This window comes from Setaria italica, chromosome VI, assembly GCF_000263155.2.
Source record: "Setaria italica strain Yugu1 chromosome VI, Setaria_italica_v2.0, whole genome shotgun sequence".
NCBI lineage: Eukaryota > Viridiplantae > Streptophyta > Magnoliopsida > Poales > Poaceae > Setaria > Setaria italica.
In genome coordinates this window covers 27,167,061-27,189,807 of record NC_028455.1, presented here as the reverse complement: position 1 = coordinate 27,189,807, position 22,747 = coordinate 27,167,061, and the positions used below count along the sequence as shown (strand labels likewise).

Here is a 22,747-nt window from a genome sequence, read left to right as displayed (position 1 = left end):
GAGGTTCAGGACAAGCAGGGAGTCCTGAAAGGGATGGCCGACGTCGCGGAGGGTGTCGACGAGGGTTTTCATGCGGCTGCAGTACTCGGCCATGGAGGAGTCGCCCTGCGCCATGGAGTGGAAGTCATGGCTGAGAAAGATTGCCCGGGACTGCTTGTTGGCACGAAAGAGGCCCTCAATGGCGAGCCAAAAATCTTGGGAGGTCTAATCGTTGTCGGTCATGGCGAGGTCGAGGGCGGAGTCATCGACGAAGCCGAAGAACCAGGAGTGGACGCACCAATCCGCTTGATCCCAGTCGGGGTCCTAGGGACGGGACACCACCGTGCGATCAATGTTCGACTTGAGGCTGAACTTGTCGCACATGGATTTGAAGAAGGACGCCCATCTGGAGTAGGCATTAGACTTCATCATCAGTGTCACGGGGACGTGAGACTTGATGGAGACGGTGGCGTAGAGGTGGACGGCAGGCGGCGGCGCCGGGTACACGATGAAGCCACCACCACCATTGCCGAGCACGTCGCCGGCAGGAGGAGCTTGGGGCGCACCGCTAGAGGAGCCGTCGGTGCTAGGTGACGGCATAGATGCACCACTGTTGGCAGCAGGGGGCGGTCCAGGAGGCGGCATAGGATTAGTAGCAGGAGCGGTGGTGCCGCCGGACATAGAGGAGTCGGTGGAGGACATGGCGCACGACTGGAGGGGGAGCCGGTCAAGGGACCGGTTGGGAAGCCGGTCGGGGGGGGGGAGGAGGAGCCGGTCAGGGAGGTGCAGTGGAGGGTGGGTGGCGGCAGCGTAGCATGGGGGTGCCACCTAGGGTTGCGCGGAGCAGGGGGAAGGTGCAGGGAGAGGAGGCCCACGATCTTAATCTCGTGTACCATATAGAGAAGTCGATGGGAAAACACCACGCACCCTAATGAGGGGGGTTGACCTCTATATATATGGCCAATATGGCTTGGAGTAAAAGGAATAATCAAGTGTACAAGGAAAAGATAAATACATCCTAACACATATATCATCCTACAACACCCTACAGCATTGCCCCTTTTCCAGAACTGTTGGATCTAAGGATCCGGAAATTGAATTTAGCGATCCGATGAATTTGTCGCTCATCTCCACCTTCCACCCGTGCTATGTCCCAACCCAGGTACCCAAACATCCTAGAGCGGTCCTTGCGGGTGCGGTGGCAAAGGAAGTTGGCAACGACGGGGAGGTGGATGATAGCGTGCGGGCATCCTCAGGCGGTGGCATCGTCGGAGCGGGGGGAGTGGAAGCGTGACCTAGCTGGCAGCGGCAGTGATTGGAACTGGGGTTAGGAGGTGTGGTCCACTGCCCACACTGCACCGCGTCGCACGCCGAAGTCGCTGACCCCCAACCGACCGGTCCACGCCCGCCTCCCTTCCCTTCCTCTCCCTCGACCGCCACCTCACGCCACCCCCAACCACCCTATCGGCTATGCCCTCCCACCATCACGGGGCGCGGGCCCTAGCTCATCAGATCTCCCAACCTCCCCCAGCGATGAACCCACCCCCGCAATTGGATAAGCTCGGGGTCACACGGTCACCCCCAGCTCTCCTCGGGCCGCTCGCTTGCGGCCGCGCCTCCCCATCCCACGGGTGATCCCCCCTCCGGCGGCTCGCAGTTCTGGGGATGGGGCTCTTGATGGCGGCCGCGGGCGACAGGGTGCAGCTGTGCGTCGTCGACCTCCGGAGGGGGCAGCAGGAGGGCCAGGAGCTCGACAAGATCCTCTTCTTCCACCCGTCGACTGGCCCATCCTGATCCAGCTCTTCCGTCATCGGGTTCTGGTGATGGGGGATTGTCACTTTCTAACTTTCATGAGAAATTTCAAAATTTGAGACCTAATTCGAGCACCTCACTGCTCTTGACACCTAATTTGTGAGCCTTTTGAAATTTGACACCAAGCACACAAATTCATTCAATCCAAGGGACTCCTATTTTCTTCATTTTCTCTCTTTTCCTTTTCATTTCTGCCTATTGTCACAAGTCGCATGATGAAAATACCCCTAGCTCATCTCTTTAACCACACGCATCTTCTCCTCTCTCTCATGCATCCGAGCCCGTCCTCTGTCTCTCTCAATGAAGAACCCTAGCCGCCGCCGCCGCTAGTGCTTGGCTGGCCGAACTCGAACGGCAACTTTGGGCGTCCAGAGTAGCGTGAACGAGCACGATGATCCTCTTCAAGATTCCTCCTGGGTAATGCAGCAATCCTTAATCCCTTTCCTCTCAAGTTGTCTATTTGAATTGGGAAGATGCATCCATGATCGAATAGACGATTAGGATACGGCTGAATGATACGTATGCTTGTGTTTTTTGTTGGTACTCATTATGATCGATCTGGATGCAGCATTTAGATTGTGTGTTTAGATTTCTTAGTTCTCAGCCAAGCTAGTTGATGGAAACTGTGTTGATGTGCCACGGAAATATCATGAGTGAATTGTTGACTATCGCTATTGTAACTTGGAGATGATAGAGAAGGAAGTGGCAGAAAGGGTGGATTGGGGAAGCTGCCAGTGGCTTAGAATTTGTGAATTTGACATAGGCAGTGTTGGAGAAAGGGAATTGGTGGATGATAATGCTTTAGCATGTGCTTTTTCTTAATGGAAGATAGATCATAAGCTATTTTTGTTTGTGGATGTTGAGGACAGACCTCTGGATTTGGTTTCTATGTCATGTGTTTCAGAGGTAGTAATGGGCAATGAAGTCATAGATGTTGTTAGTGGACAAGTAAATTCAAGCAGTGAGCCTCATGTAATTGATTGGGACAGTCTTGAGATAGTTCCAATTGCAGAAGAGCATATAGGATCTGCAATTACATTAATGGATGAAGATGCTACGTATGAATTTCTTGGTCTTAGAGCAGAGGATGAGAGGGCAGAGAAAGAAAAGGTAGCAGCAGAAAAGGAGAATGAAGTTGCTGGTGATGTAGACCTAGAAGGTGCAGCATTGCCAGTTGATGATCCGATCCCTAGGGAGGAAGCTATTGGTTATGATAGGGATGACCTCCAATGCAACTTGTATATTACTATTTGTGTTGGACTTTAATTTCAACTACAAATATGTTGCAAGAAGAGCCGTGCCAAGCCAAAAGGAAACCCGGTTCAGGGAAAGCTGAAGTAGGTACTAGTACACCCAAAAGATAGAAAGTTGCAGTGAATGAAACTGCATTGAACACTACTCCTGAAATGAATACTAGAAGGCAACTGGCATTGAGCAAGGAAGCTAGAGTAGGGATAATTCAAGAGGTGAACACCACCACTACTATGGAGGTCATCACAACTATGGAAGTTACTACTCCAATTAAGAAAAAGAGAGCTGTCAAGAAGAAGCTCACTCCAAGGAAGGCAAACAACTGAAAGCCATGATGGAACCTTGTAATGATATTCAGGAAACTATGGACCTGTATGCATGCTTTTGTATTAGTATTTATCTTAATTGCTGGAACTAAAACTCCATTTGTATGATGTATGCATTTCGGGACAAGCCTACATGGCTGAAATGTATGGATATCTCGATTATGTGAACCTGTTCAACTCAATTTGCTTATCATTGTTATATCTGTGTTGTTTCATCCCTCATATTACTGTTGTAAGGGTGAATGCTGCCAAAATTTAAACAAGAAATGCAACATCTCATGCAACAATTTCTGGTAAAAAGAAGGTGCATTTCATTTCAGTGAGGACAGATACAAGATCATTTCAGTGCATACAAAAGGATGCCCAAAAATAGAACAAATAAGTTCAAGCATCCAAGAACAACACAACACCAATTGATTCTAGGTTCTCTTACTGCTACATGCTCCTTTATCTCTTGAAATCCTAGTCTCAGATCCTCAATTTTTTGTAGCAGCTCTACTACGGCATCCAACAAAGAGGTTGAACCTAAATAAACCTTATACTCATCCTCAAACTTATACATAGGGCATGATGTAGGATCCTGCAAAACACACAACCATGCAATTCCACCCAACAATTGGATTAATTGGCCACCAAATCTACTAAAGGGGAAAACATATATGTCAATTGCAAGGAATCACTTACATTTCGAAAATTCCTTGGGCATTTGAAAAAAATGCCTGCCCAGGTTCTTGTGAGAGTTCATGATGGTTAGCACAACCAACCTCACGTCCTTGCAGTAGGGGCAAATGATCAACGGTAGCCCGGTCACCTCATCGACCACGGGTGCAGGAACAACAGCAAGCGGTTGCGGCTGTGCTGGTGGCGCAAGAGCAGCCTGCTATGGGTGCGGCCTAACCCACAAGAGCAGCCTGCTGTGCTAGTGGCGCAAGAGCAGCTTCGGTGGCCCCTCGCGTGCGCAACCTTGAGGACGACGCCTGCGACATCGCGATGCAGGAGAGCTGCAAGGTGAGTGAGAGAAGGCGGGTGGGCGTGCCGGCGACGGCAAGCAGAAGGACTAGCGGTGGCGACGGCGGCAGGAGGTGACGGCGGCTGAAAGAATAAGCGGCGACGGCGAGAGCAAGATGAACTTGCGGCTCTACTTGCCTGTGTCATCATCGACACATATTAGGATATGGCCAGGGGCATTTTCATCTCATGACTTGTGAAAGTAGGTAGAAATGAAAAGGAAAAGAGAGAAAATGAAGAAAATAGGAGAGAGTCCCTTGGATTGAAGGAATTCGTGTGCTTGGTGTCAAATTTCGAAAGGCTCGCGAATTAGGTGTCAAGAGCAGAGGTGCTCGAATTGGGTGTCAAATTTCAAAATTTCTTGACTTTCACAAGGTCGTCTCTTGCTGGCTCACATAACTGTTTTTTTTAAAGTTATACCATGCCCACGCATTTTACTGGCTCCCCACACTCAAATGTTTGCTTCTCTCAGCTCCCCCCTTCTTCTCTAGCTCCGGCGAGCCCCGACAAGCTCCGATGATCTTTTAGGGTTCGGGGTTTAGGGAGGGGGTGTACCTATCTCCAGCGGACCTAGAGGAAGCTTTGGGCAGCAGGGTAGCAGGCGGGGGTGGCGGTAGAGACGGCGGCGAGGCGGGGCAGCGATGGATCCCCGGTTGGGCAGTGGAGGGACGGGGGCGACCATCGACTAAGAAGACGACCGCACGTCAAGAGGTGGTCGAGACGGCGGCGGCATCTCTGGCGGTGCCAGCAGCCCAAGACGAATAGGGCAGCAGCGAAGACGGGGGCGAACGGTGGAGGGGCATCTCCGGTGGCGGCAGCGGGTGTGGATGGAGGAGGGATGTGGGAGGTGGGGTAGTGGAGGGAGGGTGGGCCTCGCCGTCCCAGATAGCGCCGGCGAGGCAGCGAGGAGGTAGCGGCTGGCGGTGGCGGGGGCTCGCTCGGGGTCGGGGGTGACAGGGAATGGATAAGGTAGGGCTGAGGGGTGGAGGAAGTAAACGAGAAGGCTGATTCGATCTGCACCGTTGATTCCGGATCGGACGGTCAAAAATTTCGAGCGGGGGAGGGATCTTCTACACCAAATGTGGTTTAGACAACCTTTTTTATAAAGGTTCGCATAACTGTCTCGAGCGGATTTTCTATTTGACGACCTTCGACCTGTCATATTCCTGAAGGCTGAAAGTTAGTTCAAGAGAATTCATACTCATCTTTTTTTTTCTGCAAAAAACACACACTACAGACACATACGTTTACATAAACGTACTCATCTTCGTGGAGTATCCCGAGCCCAAAGTATGATATCCGTAAGATGCATGTTGATGCAGATTGGGCATTCAATGGGAATCAAAGTTGATTTAGTTCTGTTTCGCTTCAAATGGTCGGTGAGTAATTTTGCAGCGTGAGATCCAGCTTAAATTTTCAAGCAATTCGTTTAAAAAAAATCAAGCAACAACAAAATTAAAACCTGTTCTGAACTTACTAAAAGCTCAAATGTTTGTTCCTATGAGATCCTAGTGGTTAAAGGGATTGTATATGCACATTTTGCATCTTACATTTAAGTAGCAACAGTTGTACAACATCGGTTTGTTTCGTTGAGATTTCACATATTCTAGTAGATCTCTGAACAACTACACTCCTTTGAACATTGATATTGGCGTCACAATGATATGTATTTAGCCAAGACATGACCCCTTTCCTGTTTAAGAAAGTAATGTTATGTCTTTGTATTAATTATTTTTATATAGTGATTTAATTTTGATTAAGAATATTTATTTTGTTCCTCGGAGCCAGAGCCAAGGAAGCCATTTTTCTCAGCTTTACCGGACTCCTCCACTCAGCTAGTTGGTTGTAGCACCATAGTTTGCATCCTGGCTTCATGCTATAATGCCACACGGTGTCACACATTGTCGCTACAATTGTTGTGTCAGTGAAGCCGAAGTTGGCAGAGTTCTCCCAAACACAGCCTAACTTTCATTCGACATGCATACTGTTATCAGAATCATACTCTTGTTCTTCGTCTTGCTCATAGCATAACCAGTAGGGATTAGAATTAAGTGGCAGGAAACAAGAACGGCCTTGGTGACGCACGACACATTAAAGAGTACATATGCCACGGCAGAACACACCTAGAGAGCGACATTGGAGGCTGGACAAAAACCATATGTAGTCAACAACAACAAGAGGCTTATCTAGCTAGAACCAGCTATAATAAAACGAGATATAGGCGAATGCCCCGTGAGAAGAGTTTGTTCGCATGTCGTAGGGTGCAATGAGTCAGGGTATCTCCGTATCTTTGGCGATGCCACATATATGGATGGAGCTGCAATAATGAGCTGTGAAAAGGATGGCTCCATATGTATCGACTATAGCAATACTACTAGAAAAATTGCCTCTAGTATCGGTCCATAACCTCCCTCTAGTACCGGTTGTGCAACTGGTACTAGCAAACCGGTACTAGAGGGGGTCCTTTAGTACAGGTTACTAGAGGATATTAAAAATTAAAAAAATTAAATCCTAGCCTGCACCCCCGCCCCCGCTCCGGCACCCCGCCGCCGACCCCTCTGCCCCCACTGCCACACCGCCTGCCGTGCCCCGGCTATGGCCCCGCCGCCACCGCTCCGCCCCCGCCCGCCGCCTCCACTTCCGCCTCTCTCCGCCCTGCTGCTGCTGCTCTGCCTCCACCTCCGCCACCCAGCCGTCGCCGCCCCTTCCGCCGATTGAAGTCGCCACCACAACACGATGGCCACCGCCAGCCGTGGCCGCCACGCCTCGATGGCCGCCGCCACCACTCCTCGCCTCAGGCATGAGGTGAGGGGCAAGCAGAGGGGGAGGAAAGGGGAGACCGGGGAGGAAGGGAGGGAGGAGGGAGGTGGAGGAGGAAGGAGAGGGAGGCCGGCCGGGTTGTTGGGAGTGAGGGAGGTGGAGGGAGAGGGAGAGTGCGGGAGAGGATAAGGAGAGGCCTACGCTGAGGAGAGGATAAGGAGAGGGAGAGGTGCGGGAGAGGCTCTAGTACGGGTGGGAAGCCCACCCGGTACTAAAGGGATAGCCTCTGGTACCGGTTGTTGCCCCCAATCGGTACTAGAGGGTAGTGCCACACTAGTACCGGATTGGGGCAGCAACCGGTACTAGAGGGTACCCCCTATAGTACAGGTTGTTACCACCAACCGGTACTAGAGGGTGGGGGTGGCACATTAGTATCGAGTTGGGGCAGCAACCGGTACTAATGTGCACCCTTTAGTACCAGTTGTTGTCCCCAACCGGTATAAATGGGTTCACAGGGGGTGCTCCAGGGACTATCCGTTAGATCTGGTACTAATGCTAATATTAGTACCGGGTCTAAACCAAACCGGTACAAAGGCTCGGGACGAGAGGTCATATTTCTAGTAGTGCAACTGGAATGATATATTAATGGGTCAAAATGGTACTAGGACACACTTTACTGAACGAATATGGAAAAAGCTAATCTGTGCTTAGGTGTTTGAGAGCTTTCCCGGCACCTAATATTTGCTGATGCAGCCACACCATACATATATACAATCAGAACCTCCAGCCATCTTCCTTGACCATAGCAAGCTCCAGGCATCCTCCTCGACCACGGCGAGTCTCCAATGACCCAGGTTAGTGTTTGGGGTAGGGGATTTCGAGGGAGGAATGACTGCAGAAGGAGGTCAACGATGGTAGGTCTATTCGGCAGCGGTAGCGGATGTGAGGGAAGTGAGTCAAGAAGCGATGGCGTCACCAGTCAGGAAGTGGTGGGCAATTGGTGGGCGTTATCGGGATGGGGACGACGACGATAATGGCTGTTGGGCAAGGAGGAGGTTGCCGCGGGCTGAAGCTCGACGCCGATAGCCACCATAGTGGAGCTCCAGGAGATCCTACCCAGCTGTGTTGGGCCAGTGGCACATGGAGCGGTGATGGGGCATGGGGGCTCATAGAAGAACGGCGTGTGTGTGTGTGTTGCTGCTCGAGGTAGAAAGAAATAGGATTGTCGTTGGATTTTTGTTCGATGGCCTAGAAAATTGAGTGCTACCATCCCATAAAACCCCGAGTGCTGATCTTATTACGGCACACAAACCGGCAATACTACGGTGGAGAAAAGAAAATGCAGGTGCCGTGCGCCCGCCTGCGAGCGAGTGGTGGCAGCTGCTGATTGGTTGGTTGCACCAAGCTCCAGCCAGTCTCCATGGATGCAGCATGCAGCTAATTGGTTGCCTGACACCATGGTCAGACTAGCTCTACGCATGCAGAACCCACCACCGAGCTAGGCTCCCGGGAACGCAGATAAGGTCCGTTTCCCGGGGCCTGCAGATAAGGTCCGTTTCCCGGGGACTGGCTCGATGGACGCGGGTGGCTACCGGCAAATGAGCGTATTACAAGTCATTAGTGTATATTAAGGGGTATTAATATTTTTTAAAGGTGATTAAGGTTTAATGAGGTAAACTAAGAACTTTTAAAATATGCTTACACACAATAAATATCATAATAATATTTGTCTATAATATTTTATCTCATGCCAGATGTACTCATGCGAGCAACCAAACAACTTCTGTCCATAGCCTGTCCGGATGAATGCAGGCAACTAATCAAAAACTCAGGTAGCCCGGCTAGCGGGAGCCTGGCTTAAGATACGAGAACTCGATAGGCTAAGCAGGAATCAGACCCCTGAGTCCCGGGTGGTTTGGGTGCCGGGGAATTGGCCGGGCCGCGAGTGCTCTGGCCGGGCATTGGGCTCACGGGAGAAAAAACCTGTGTGCTCCCCATGCGCATTGGGCTACATCAGAATTGAGCTGGCTGGCTGATGATATGGGCCGACTCGAACGCATTCCGGCATAGCATTGCGAGACTTTGCAAGCGTTTAAAATGCTTTACTGCACGATCGGGTCGGGGGTACTATACCTACTGTGCCGCGGCAGCTAGAGTAGTGAGTAGTGACCACGCATTTAAATTAGCAACTTCTTTGCTCTGATCTGATCCCTTGGGATTTAAAGTTTGTCCCGAAAACAAATCATTGCTGCCCGTTTTAGCATGCGCATGTGTCAATTAGCACCAAATTAATATAGCTAATAAATAGAGGCAAGAAATGAATTTGTCTTAGAATTTCTAGAATGACATGTTTTTTTTAAGGAGAGAGTAAATCGGTAATACAATAGCAGTTTTGATGGTGATGGTGAAAAGTTCTGAACCAATGCAATACAATATAATAGGGATCGAGATCAGGTGCAGTGGTAACTGCTACTATAAGAGCCTGTTTGGAAAAAGCAGAGGAACGGTAAAAAAACACAGGAAAGAGATTTGGAGAAAGTGGCAATACAGAAGAATGAGAAAACGGATGTGCGTTTGGAACGAAGGAATCGAAACATAGGAATTGATACTACTTTGAACTAAAGAGAAACATCTATATCATCTGCAATCAATTAAAATCACCTACAGTTTTGGAAACGAGGATGCAGACCCCACAAGTCAGCTACAACAGAGCTCTTCTATGGTCACTGTCTCCTACTCTTCTCCGTTCAGACTATGTAAAAAAATGAAAATAAATCCCCTCTCGGTCTTATCGCTTCCCTGGCCATCTCTTTCATGGCCGTTTCTCTCTCTCATGTGCCTTCAGCCTTCTCGGCTATGCCGTCGTCTTCCTCCGCCTGCTATCCTTTTCCTCGGTCTCCAGCCCTTGCGTAGAGTGTTCTATCTGTCGCCGCGGCGAATCACGTGGCCGCCGAGCTCCATCCATGCTGCAGCTTCATACATCAGCTATGGCGCAGTGGCGACGCAAAAAAAAATTAAAAAAAATCTATGGCGCAGCGGCGACACACTGGTAAGCAAGCGGCTAATCTTCTAATTCTCACGCCGCACTTTGCCTCGGGCTTCCACGAAAACTTTGGATCAGACTGGATGTTTTTATTCGTGTGAAATCGATCTCCACGAGAGCCTTTCCTCTTGTTTGCCTTTTCATACCTTTTTTATAGGGGTAATCAATTAGGGAATAATTGGAGCCCAGACTGGTTTGGATGGTTCAGATGAGGCTGTCTCTAGCTCCCTCTGTTCCAAGTTATAAGTCATTTCTTGGCTATCTCAAATTTAACCAAATTTATATAATAATTTGAAAAGTAAAGGGATTTTCGTGTTAAACTTTTAAACATGTCCATATTTAAGAAAATTTCATGATTTGAGATAAAAACTAAAATATATCTTTACAAGAAAATACCAAATCCAAGGGGAGGGTGGATTGTGCCATTATCTAGGTTTAATTTAATTTTAATAAAATATAAATTTGTAGAACAATCATGATAATTAGCATGTAACCACTTTACCAATGCACCAACATGGACCAAAAATAATAAGATAGTTTTGAGATAGCGTAACAGTACATCCTTCCCAAATGGATATCCAAGTCATAATCACCCTATAACTCATTAGGTGTTTCAACCTAAAGTGACATACGAACTAATCATAATCACCCTATAACTCAGTAGGTGTTTCAACCTAAAGTGACATGCGAACTAACTAGTCAAAACATTTGTGTTATGTATGAAAATATATTTTTTACATTCACTATATAACATTTATATTCAAGTGTAGAAGTTTGAAATAATTTTGAACTCATTTAGCAAGTATTTAAATTGTTTGAAATTTAGTGAAAACTCTATGCTGGCGGGTGCTTACAGATCGTCTGTGATGGCGAGCGCTAATGTCACCTACCAGCACAGCTCCAGCTGGCCGGCAACGTTAGCGCCCGCCAGCACTGATGCCTTCCTATAAAGGCCGGGGGAGCGCCTGAAATTTTCTAAGTCTTGATGTTGTGAACGGAAATCACACTGTGCATTCCTTTTTTCATCTGAAAACTCTAGATGATTGGCATCGAAGGTCCTCCACTGGCGAGCATCGGAAGGATGTCGAAACTTTCCATCAGCTTTTACTAGGCGATCAGCATGCCAAGTCATCAGTTCAGTGATCTTTAAGTTTGAGAACAAACGCTTCAGACGGTTCACCACCGACAAGTACCACATCAGCAAGGCAAGGACTCTACGTTGAGTCGTCGTGTCAGTACCTATACAGGACTCATCCTCCACTTAAGCACTAGTACTTTTCTTTGCACCCTTCTTCCTCTTATTCCCAATGGAGGAACCGGCACGGTCCTCAGGGAAATTGACATTACTTTTGTAACAGCTAGCATCGCAATTTGGATACTTTTCCAATGTTGCGTACTCACCGCGGTACAATATGCAGTGGTTCCTACATGCGTGTATTGCACATGCATCTTCAATGGATTGATAATCTTTTTTGCTTCGTATGTGTTTTTTGGCACAAAGTTAGGCTTCGGGAGCAACTTGCCCAACAAAGTAAGGAGATCATTTAAACTATTGTCTGACCAGCCGAATTTAGCCTTCAGGATCAGAAGATGAAGGACGAAACGCAACACTGTCCACTCCTTCCCACATCCCTTATACATACGGTCCTTTGCTGCCTTCTTGAGTGCCTTAAAATTCTCTAACCCTTTAGCACTCCTTAGCAACACTTCCGGTTCAATGTGGCGCAACATATCCTCCATGTCAATATCACGTTCCTCGTCCACCTGTGGTTCCACACGTGCATCTGTTTGATCAACATTTTGATCTCCACGGTCATAATCATCATCCATCATAATATGATCATTTTTGTTTGCATCATCACCACCCACTTCATCAAAGCTAGTATCGATGTCTGTGTTGTTGAAAGTACCTCCTGCCTCACCATGGTGGGACCAAATTGTGTATCCATCCACAAAACCTCACTTTATCAAATGCCTCTTGATGACATAAGTATCCTCCCATACAATATTGTTGCTACAGTCAAAATACGGACAACGTATTTGTTTTGTCTTGCAAATGCGAGCGTGCTTCTCTGCAACCTCCACAAACTTTGATACCACTGACATAAATGTATGTGAATGTCTCCGTATGCCATACATCCATACTCTATGATCCATCTTTAACAACCTATGACAATAATTCTATGTTATATTAACTAATTTAATGAGCTATGGGTTGCAATTCTATAAACTCAATTAAATTATGGATGTAGTAACTAATAAGTAGGAACAAATATAATAAAAAATAATTATATATTACCCTAAATGAAACTCAATTAAGTAATAATTAATAAGTAGAAGGAAAAAATCAAACTCAATTATATATTAAATTCAATCAAACTCATTTCTATATTACATTAAAATGACAAGCATAGCATTGTAATGGTTATAATATGATTATAGAATTTTATTTACAAAAATAATCCATCTCTAGTTATTCTCTCTCTCTCCCCTCCTCTCTCTCTTCTAGGTCTAGATCTAGATCTAGATGACAACCTAAAAGCTAGAAATGATGGATAGAAGTTGAAAAAAAAGGTTGGAATGGCACAAACTTACCTTTTATAGCCACCTCCTCCAAAGAAAATGAGCAAAACCTTCCCCCTTAGATTTGGTATTTTTGGAGCTTTTCCCGAACCCTCTCGGGCAAGCTCCAAATGGAAGGTTGGCTGGGGAAGAAGCTGTTCGTGGCTTTATCTGGGCAGCATTTGTGCTGGTAGGCACTAGCCCGGCGGCCCCGATCACCATTGTGCTGGCGGGTGCCAATTCTGCTCGCCAGCACGCTAATTTCGACGTGCCAGCACAAATTATTTCTAGCATAGTGTAGGCTAGGTTTCAATTCGAAGCGCTAGTTGGCTATTGGACGGCAGATGTTTCCACTACTGCCTAAGTTGCAGTAGCAGTTATAACTGCACACGATCCAGGTCCATATAATAGATATGTCCGAATACCAGAATAGAAGTTGGGGATGGAATCTGGAAATCCTATCCATCTTCCGGAAGATATATTCAACTCATCTTCCGCTGTTTAAGATTGGTGCAAACACCAACCAACGCATGAGATCATAGGTGAGGGAGAGAGCACAGTGAGCATGCATGGCTTTGGGGTGGACCTTGACACGTGTCAGCATTTAGTTTGCTCCTTTGTATGGGTGGGACGGTGATAATCCTTTTTGATTTAAAACTTTGATCTCATTTTTTTATCAAACCGTAAATGTGTTTTGGATTCCATTTAAACTACTATGTTCCTGAGAATTAATAATGTAACACAATGAGATCCAATATGACTATGTTTTGCTGTATTTTTAAAAATCAGCATTTTAAATGAACTATCTCAACATTTTCAACTAAAAAAGTTGGTGAATGTTAAAAAATGTTGAGCCAAAAAATGTTGGTGAATGCAAAAAAAAGTTGGTACATGTAAAAAAATATTGAGCAAAAATACTGGTGAATGTAAAAAATGTTAGAGAAAAATGTTGGTACATATATAAAATGTTGGTCAATGTCAATAAATGTTGGTGATAATTTTTTTAAAAAATGTTGATGAATGAACAAATATTGATAAATATCTAAAAATTTTAAAGAAAAATGTTGTACATGGATTTAATATGAGCTTTAAAGATACATTACTTATCTACTTCCGATAGGCATATAGGAGCCCCCGATGGAATCTCCGGTGCCTTGCTGATTCCACGGTCCAAAGTTTCTTCACTTTTAGTGGGTGTAGTTTAACTGTCCAAAGTCAAATTTTTACCGTAAATTCTTGACATTTTTAGTGGCTCAGGACATCGAAACTTATTTATGTGCCAAAGTACAAATGAACTTGCATTCTGGTTAGGAGGAGTAGCTTGTAGCTAGGAGAGAAATGCACAATGGGCACGCATTCAAGCTTTAAGGGGCAGTCTGGAGGAACTCTCACCGGCTCGGGCTATACTCACATATAGATATTGTAGCATGTTCTTACCTAGTTCATTCATTTTCCTTCATCCTCCCTAGTTCATTTGTCTTCTCAGTTTGTGCAACAGCTACACACTACTCTGCAAAAACAGTGTCATTACAGTGTTTTGGAAGAGGAGCTAGAGCCCCACCAAAGATGGCCTACGTGAGTTTGATGCTTCTTTGTATATTATACAACAGTTACAAAACAAATATCACAGCTTATTTACTCACGTGAAATAAATTATGAAAAAAACTATCACGATCGACTATATGTGTCAAAAGTAAATTTTTCGGATGAATTATACGGGTGTAAAGAACTGCACTGTTTACCATGTTATCGGATATAAATTTTCTACTGTCCTTGAAAAGGCACCAAGACATAACACTGAAAGGTAGTACTAAAATTAGGTTCCTACCTTAGCTACCAGACATTGAAACTCCGGGCCCAAAACCATAAACTTAGTATGATCTCTTAGTAATAACATTATTGCAAGGACTACAAAATCTCTATAGATAAGAACTTTTCATGAAGATAGTTGAGCTAATTACTTAACTGTTATCTCTGCATCTAGAGATCTCTCCCGATACTTACTTTAATAAAAATTCACATGCCTATTTTTTTAAATAACGGTAATAAAAAAGTGAAAAGGGTCACACCGTGATGCATGAATGAGCAACAGCACTAGACGCGGCGTGGTCCAAGCCATCCCCATCTACACGGGGCCAAAAGGCCCCATGCAAATGAATGTAGCATGGCGCTAGGCAGGGAGGAAAGGAGAGAAAGAGAGAGATCTGACAAAACATTCAAGTGGGCACAGTAACATCACACAGATGCTACACAGAACATGCCTTTATTTCCTTTATTTTCTTTGTGCTGTTCCCATCTTTTTTGCCCCTCTCTCTCTCTCTCTCCCTCCCTCTCTCTCTCCCCCTCTCTCTCTCCCTCTCCCTCCCTCTCTCTCTCTGATGTGGTACTGGTTACACTGAGCAGAAGAGCCGACAAAGCAAGAGAGAACGATAGAATGACATCAATGAGGGGACAGACAAACATGCACCACTGCTAAAATGATTTTGCAATCCATTGCTTTATGATTGGGCTGCCTCTTTTTTGCCATCCTTTTCGTCCTTTTTGTTTTGCACCACTTTAATTTATCCTATTGCTTCTGAAAAGGGATAATTGTGAGATGGTAATAATATGGTCAATATTCTGTTTGGAAGAGTATGAATGCTTTAGGAAGTTCAGTTCACATATATTTGTACTATATACACATCATAAGGATTTGGTTTCTAACACCACACCGTTTATATAAAAAATGAATGTCCTAAATATTATATTCTCAAGAAGTACTAGTGTAATGTATTGTTAACTGTTAATTATACGACTTTGTGGTTTAGAGTACATGCTTTCAACCTCTGTTCCTTCAACGATCTTTCAAAATTCATAACGTTATCTTATTAAAAGCACGTTTGCTTTGATGCAACGTGAACTCGTTTTCATCAACTACTGTGTTGAAGTATGTGCGAAATCATCCATCTTTTCTACTCATCACATATACCTTTGCAGCCCAATAATATTATTTCAAGTTTGATGCATATAGTAGCTAATGGGTTTCTATATTCTGAGTGGCTCCCTCTAATAGTGCTAGGAAATGATGTGTGGATGGTGCTGTATATAGAGACAACATTACGTGCTGATGGGCCAATGGATCGCTTTCCTTGCCAAATTAATGGCGAGCAGAGTGTAGAACCACAACATGCCTTTGTGTTCTTCATTTGGTGCTTATTCTCTGGTTCTCAACTACAGAAGATGGAACTGTTACACGGTATGCATACATGAAAAATAGATATAATGTTTACGATTTTATACAACAAAATATGTCGTGATATAAATTTGTATTTTGTTGTGCGCCCATATGCACAAAAATATCAAACTAGATAACTCCTGATAACCTTTGTTGTACAAAGTTATTTTTACAATAGTGCGCCTAAAGAGAGAAAAAAAAGGAACAAAACAATTTGGAGACAGCTTTCTTGTTGCCATGCAAATAAAGTTTCTCCCGGTGTTTCATTGCTATACAAATTTATGATGTCTAGAATCAGTTTTACCTTGAACAAAGGACTAACACGTGTGTTGCAATAATTGTGATGAACTCTAATATGCAGATAACATTTTATTTTAATTTATCTAATAGCATAAAAAAGATTCAAATAATTTGAAGACTAAACTAGAAGAAAACAAAAGAAATAAGCATGTGGATACATATGCATTACAAAACAAAAGGAGAAATCATCGTCTGGTCAGATTTCCTTTTTCTTTGTACATGCCACATGATACATTCGTTAGTCACCCACCCCATGATGTACATAATTTTTTAAGCTCCCTTCTCTACATTATCCTCATGAACAAACTACCATATATATACCTTTGTTTCATGTGCCCAAGAAAGGCCAAAAATGTAACAAAAACTAACGGTAAAAAGCCGAACTGCCAAAGCAAGACTATGATGTGTTCTTCTGACCAACACAAAACTAATATCCCATCTTTTGGCTCATCACATTGCTAAAAATCTTGACGTTGCAAAGACCGATTGAAGTATCGTAAGTAGTATATATAGTTGAAGTGTTGAAGTAATATCGAATGCACACGTCTAGCTAGCACTGCTAGTCATGTTCCATACGGTTCCAGTTCGGTCGCCCCAGAGTGAACTCCAGGCTAGGGCTAGGGCAGCTCACTTCATGGTTGGCTACCTGTTGCAAGCCAACAGACCCACAAGGCTCCATATCCTGACGACCAAAATTTACAATCATATTAGTATATATGAAGCGAGAGGCACGAATTGAAGCGAAACAAATGAGATTATTGGTACCTCAATGGTGGATGATATGCCAACTGAATTATGGGTTTCCGCATTGCATGCACCTGGTGGCAACCATTGATCTCTGAAGAGAAGTTTTGTTTGGAAAATTTGTTATTACACCGTATAAGTGTGTGTATATATATATTTTTACTGCATGTACTGCCGCTACCTTTTGCCATGCTTTAAATTAAGAATAGTGAGGGACAGCGATCAACACAAAATGCCTAGGGTCACGTACAGCTCCTTAATTTCTAGCTAGGCAATATGTCATTAAAAGGGTTACAGTGTTGGTATACAATTGTTTTCAGTACATGAACAGCTCCAGTAGTCACATATATAGGAGTTAGGAAATACCATGTGCCTAGCTACTGCGGATTGTGTAGTTCATCTTTTCTAACTGAAAGATGACAATTTTTAAATTTTTTATTGGTGTCACCCTTTTATTGTACTTTGTATTGATTATTAATATTCCTTTTACAGACATAAAGATGTCATATTCTTAACAGAGTTACTACTCCATTTACAAATATCTATCACTTTGGGTTAATTACATAAAGTCAACATGTTTGAACATTGAGTGCCAGTATATCTTGAATATACTAATTAAAATGTTGAAAATGACAGGACTAGATTTGTGTTAAAAGGTGGCTTCCAGATATTATAACTTTACTTAGTATATATATTTTGCACATGTACCATACTATTTGTCAATGATTAAATGATAACTATTTGTGACTAGAGGGAGTAATAAACTATTGAAGTTTTTTCCTTAAGAAATTGGTCAACACACTACAGCCCCTTATTACTGATTGTTGCGACATAATTTCCTCTATCCTACCTATTCATTTTAATATATAATTTGCTTCATTATATGACATGTTTTATTGCTTCCTCAAAATACCAACGAGTTGCCCATGACGTAATGACCTGAACTTTCTTGTCAGAAGCTTAGACCAGTCCTTTCTCTATTACTTACTATGTGGCAAACATATTTCCAATTAAATCGATCACTTAATTATTTGCAAAACACAAATGATTTTATGTGTTCGATGCCATTAAAATAATGTTGTATCATTCTTTCTAAAAATGATTAACAGTATGCAATTATGAATCCTAAATTCCTGTTCCCTCTACTATTTCATTGAAGCTCTGTCTTTTCGTATTTAAAGTACTAATCCTGTTTTGGTATCGTCATGTAGTATAACTCTTAGAGCTTCTTAGGGTAAGCATGTTGCTAGTTTTTTTTTGAAGAAGCATATGGGTTATTATCAGTGAAATTAGAGCAGAACTAATCTTTACATGCCTATATAAAGCAACCACTACACATGTTGTCAAGAAATATATTAGTCCTCGAGAACATTAATATGTGGTGAGATCTAGCGACAGCAGCGGATGCGGACATATTTATGTACATTTTCACCTGACTTTAGCAGGCAAAGTTATATTGACAGCAAATATCATCGATCCTGGAACCGGATGGGCTCACAAGAAAAGGCACGCAGGAGCTCAGAACAAGAACATTATCATGAGAGACAGATCTAGAGAGTGTGTGAAAAGTATACAATAATAATGTACCATAATCCACATGCATAGCTTTCTTTTCTCCTATTTCCTCCTAAATACATACATTTCAAGGGATAATAACATAACACTGGTATTTCTAATTTTGTAATTTCATCAAGCAATGTGAGAAGTGAAGAGCACACGTACAGCCAGCTAACAACAAGAGTACAAGATGCATAACAAGTGCTGGACTTCAGATTTGTAGGTGCATGTGCATGCAAAGTTGTGACTTTGTGAGAGGTCAAAGGCCCCCCTGGTCCCTGGAGCTAGCCGCAGCGACGCAGTGATAAGAAAAGGCAAAAGCAGCAGAGCCTCCTAGAGAGAAAGATGAGAAGAGGACAAGGCCAAATCCCAAGAAACTACAGTACTAGCACAGGCTCTTGGAGATGCCGTTGATGCTGATCAAGTCAATCTCTCTCTGTCTATCCCACCACCGCTGTGTGCATGTGTGTGTAGGGCCTAACATCTTTTGAGCTTTAGCCGTCTCAGATCGTACAACTTCTGCTGACAACTTTAAACTAATAAAGATGTTTGGGTATTTTTTTGCTCTTATAATAAGCTAATTGTGGCTGTGATCACATTATCTTATGATGATAAGCCACTCTCTAGATAAAGAAGGAAATAACCAGTACAACAAATCCGTCGCAACGGCCAGGAACGAGCTAAGGCTGTAAGGCATGACTAGGAAGAAGCATTCACAAACCTTGATGAAGCGCCGCTGCGCGGCTGGCCGCCGTCGGAATCGTCGGCTGAGGAGCACTCAACGTCGCCGCCAGCATGGCTCGCCGCGCCCTCCGAGGACGCCGACCGGTGTCCGGTGATGGTCTGCGGGCTGGTGTCCCCGCCGGCTGACGGAGCCTGCCCGGCATCCGGGACCGGGAGATCGTCGTCGCCGGAGCCACCGCCGTCCACCGGACCTAATTGATATGAAGGAATCACGGACATTGCTTGTCAGTGAGCTTTGGAATGAAGAACGCGTGATAAGCCTTTGATCAAAGGAGAATAATGCGCACTGGAGGTGGCTTTAATTTGCTCATTACCTGAGGAGGTCGCAGGCTTGTCAGTGCTCTTCACGGTCCTATACATCTGCAAAAGGAGCAGCAACAAAAGAATGACCAAGAAAGCATCTGTTTGGGACGGAGAAGAGGGGGGAGGAAAAAGGTTCAAAGCGCAGCAGGTCATAAAGGATCATTGCACAAGAAATGCATGGCAGCAAGACAGACCACCAAGAAATGTCCAGGGAAAATTGCTATGGGCTACTCTCTCTTCCCCATGTCGCCTGGCTGAGCGCTAACTGCTTTGGGGATTGGGCGGCTTGCAGGAGCAGACACACATTGCATTATTGAGCAATGATGGCACCTTTTCTCGCCCACACGCCCACACATCTGATCTCCATCTAGACTCTCTCTCTCTAGGCTCTAGCTACTAGCTCCCCCTCTCCTCTCTCTAGGGATGGCAGCTTCATGGCTAATCTCTGCACAATCACATATGACTTTCTCTCTCATTCAGCAGTGTCTCAGTCACTGAACACATCCATCGGAGTCTGTGCCCAGGCGGATGGGCTCAAGATTTGACCTCCTGGTACATGAGCCCCAACAAGAACGAAGAACAGATGAAGAAGAACACAAAATTAAAGAATTAAAAGAGGAGAGCCCCCAAAAAGAGCTCGGAACTCAACCTGCAAATGGCTCTTCACATGAGCTAGCGTCAGATCCTTCACGTCCATCAGCTCCAGCACCGACTTGGGCGTCGCCCCTGACGATCGACAGAGCCCAGGGAGGGGATGAATAATCCCGCATGAAATGATCCAAGAAATGGCTTTGGGGTCGCCGGAGCTGATGAGGAAGCAGGGGGGAGATCAGAGACTCACGGTCGTGGCCGCCGAGGAGCTCGACGGCGTGGACGAAGCGCGCGTGGAGGCTGCTCGTCCACCGCATCCGCGGAGCGCGCATGCCGCGCCGGGACGCCGGGAACTTGGGCATGTAGCGGGCCGACGCCAGACTGCCCAGATGCGGCTGCTGCTGGTGGTGGTGCCCGCCGCCGTAGCCGCGGAGTGTGTCGGCGAGCACGCCGTGGAGGTGGAGACGGCTGGTGCCGGACAGCATCCGGTGGTACGCGGATGGCGAGAGGAACGCCGTCGCCCCGGGGTCGGACGCCACGGCAGGGGACGTCGCCGTCGCGGAGCGCAGGGACGAGGGCCACGACGAGGCGTGGTGGTAGGGGTTGTAGAGCCCGACCTTTTGGTGGCCATGGCGGTAGTCGCTAGCGGCGCCTAGGAACGGGTGCCCGGCGGCGCGCGGGCTGCTGTAGACGGGCACCCCGTTGATTGGCCGCGCCCGCGCCACCTGCGCCTCCGCCGCCGCGTCAAGCGAGAACCGCGGCACGGTCGCTGGCACGAACGACGACGCTGCCTCCGCCGTGGCGGCGGCGGAGGATGAGTAATTTGCCGCCGGCGGGCGCAACCGCCACGGCAGGGCGTCACCAGCCGCCTCCTGCCGGGGCGGCGGTGACAGGGACAGCTCGGTGGAAGCAGTGGATCCGTTCAGCCGCCGCCACGGGTCCCCTCCCGCCGCCGGGGCGCCTCGCGCCCCACCACCAGCGGCGCCCAGCCGCCCCGGCGCGGTCGACGGCGGCGGCGAGGCGGCGCTGCTCGGCAGGCTGATGTGCAGCGACAGGTCCGGCGCCGACGCTGCCCGCGCCTCCATAGATCGATGCAGCTAGCCCCTCCCTTCGCCGCAGCAGCAGCGGCTAAGCGTTAGCGTAAGGGATGGAAGAAGGCAAATGAAGGTTCTTGGTGGTGTTCTTGCTTGGGAGATGTTTGCTTGTGCTTGCGTGTTTGTGGTGTGTGTGTGGTGCCTCTTTTTTCTCTCCTTTTCTGTGTGTGTTGCTATCAGGATCACACTAGCTAGTAAGCTTAGAGCCGGTGCTTTCTCTCTCTTGTTCGTCCCTCTCTCTCTTTCTCTCTCTTGAGATTTCAAGGGAGATGAGATATTAGGGCAGCTGAATTCAATTGGTTTCTCGTGTTGTCAACTTGTCTTGGTTAGGTTATGGTATTAATGGGCCCGAGACGTATGAGAAAGAGACGGATCAGATGAGTATAAATACACACAGGGAGGGGAGAGAGAGAGAGATTATGTGCAACGATGTGAGAGAATATGTCTACGATGTGAGAGGCCAGGGTCGCTTGTGCGCAAGCACGAGAAGATGACAACCCTAGCGGGACCACTACAAGTCAAGAGTGTATTGATGAGTAAAATCACCAAAGCTACACATTCTGTCAAAAATAGCTATCATTATGCATGAAACTAAGTCTATAGAAGATATCTTTTTCGCAGCAGGGTTAATTTCCCTCCATTAATCTGCAGTTAGAAGAGTGATAGAGAGATAGAGAGAAACAGCATTTTACTTTGCTATGTGTGCATATATAGATTGTCATAAACATTATTTATTTAAGAACTATGGTAGTATGTGTTTCTCTTCTCTGATAAAATGATACATGTTTCCTGCTGCGTATTCGAGTGAAAAAATAATACGCTAACACGTTTCAAATGGTGCAAAAGTGGCTGCACCATGAAACATGTTTCTACTTGTAGGAAGTTTTTTTTGGTGCCACTAGCTATTTTGTGTGGTTTTCTAGTACCATACTAGGGCCACCATATATCTTTGTCTACCTTCTTTTGCCCTCTTCTCACAAGGTGTCAAGAGACATGTTGGGGCAAAACTCAGCTGTTTTTTTCTGTGTCGTCAACTTGCCTTGGTTAGGTTTTGGTATTAATAGACTCCAGACAGATGAGAAACCAGATAGATTTGGTTTCATCGGGTGTAGGGAACCTGACTACTAGCTATGAGAAAGGCTAGGGTTGCCTGTGTACACACTTGAGAAAACGACAGCTAGCCCTACTAGTATCAAAACGAGTCCAAGTTAATTTTGAGAATGTATCTGATGCTCCCGCGGGTTGGGGTACTCCCGTACTTCCAACCCGCAAATGCACCTCTAAATGTGAATCAAACATTCATCCAAAAATATGAATGGATGCATCTTATTATCTTCTAGCATCATCCAAAAAATGAAGATGAACAAAAATCTGTGCAAGAAGAAACAAAAAAAGATAAATCAGCAGTTGAACAGTAACGGGTGCGGGTCTAAGATGAACAGGCCGTGCAACCCGCACT

The 22,747-nt window shown here is 45.7% G+C and overlaps 1 protein-coding gene across 1 annotated transcript; it reads right to left on the bottom strand.

Moving 5' to 3' along the window:
* Positions 1 to 16,383: 16,383 nt before the first annotated feature.
* Positions 16,384 to 21,622, bottom strand: LOC101785019 (probable transcription factor RL9). The gene is made up of 6 exons (XM_004973415.2): positions 20,445 to 21,622; positions 20,253 to 20,329; positions 19,615 to 19,660; positions 19,278 to 19,491; positions 17,021 to 17,093; positions 16,384 to 16,937 (listed from the first exon to the last, which is right to left on the bottom strand). The coding sequence occupies exons 1-6, from the start codon at positions 21,277 to 21,279 to the stop codon at positions 16,815 to 16,817; spliced, it is 1,368 nt and encodes a 455-aa protein (XP_004973472.1). The 5' UTR covers positions 21,280 to 21,622; the 3' UTR covers positions 16,384 to 16,814.
* Between the last annotated feature and the right edge of the window lie 1,125 nt (positions 21,623 to 22,747).

Coding starts and splice junctions, on each gene's coding strand:
- LOC101785019 (XM_004973415.2), bottom strand. CDS start 21,279: ATGGAGGCGCGGGCAGCGTCGGCGCCGGACCTGTCGCTGCACATCAGC. Junction 19,661..20,252: donor ATGTGAAGAGCCATTTGCAG/GTTGAGTTCCGA, acceptor CTCCTTTTGCAG/ATGTATAGGACCGTGAAGAG. Junction 17,094..19,277: donor CGCAGCGGCGCTTCATCAAG/GTTTGTGAATGC, acceptor ACTTCTCTTCAG/AGATCAATGGTTGCCACCAG.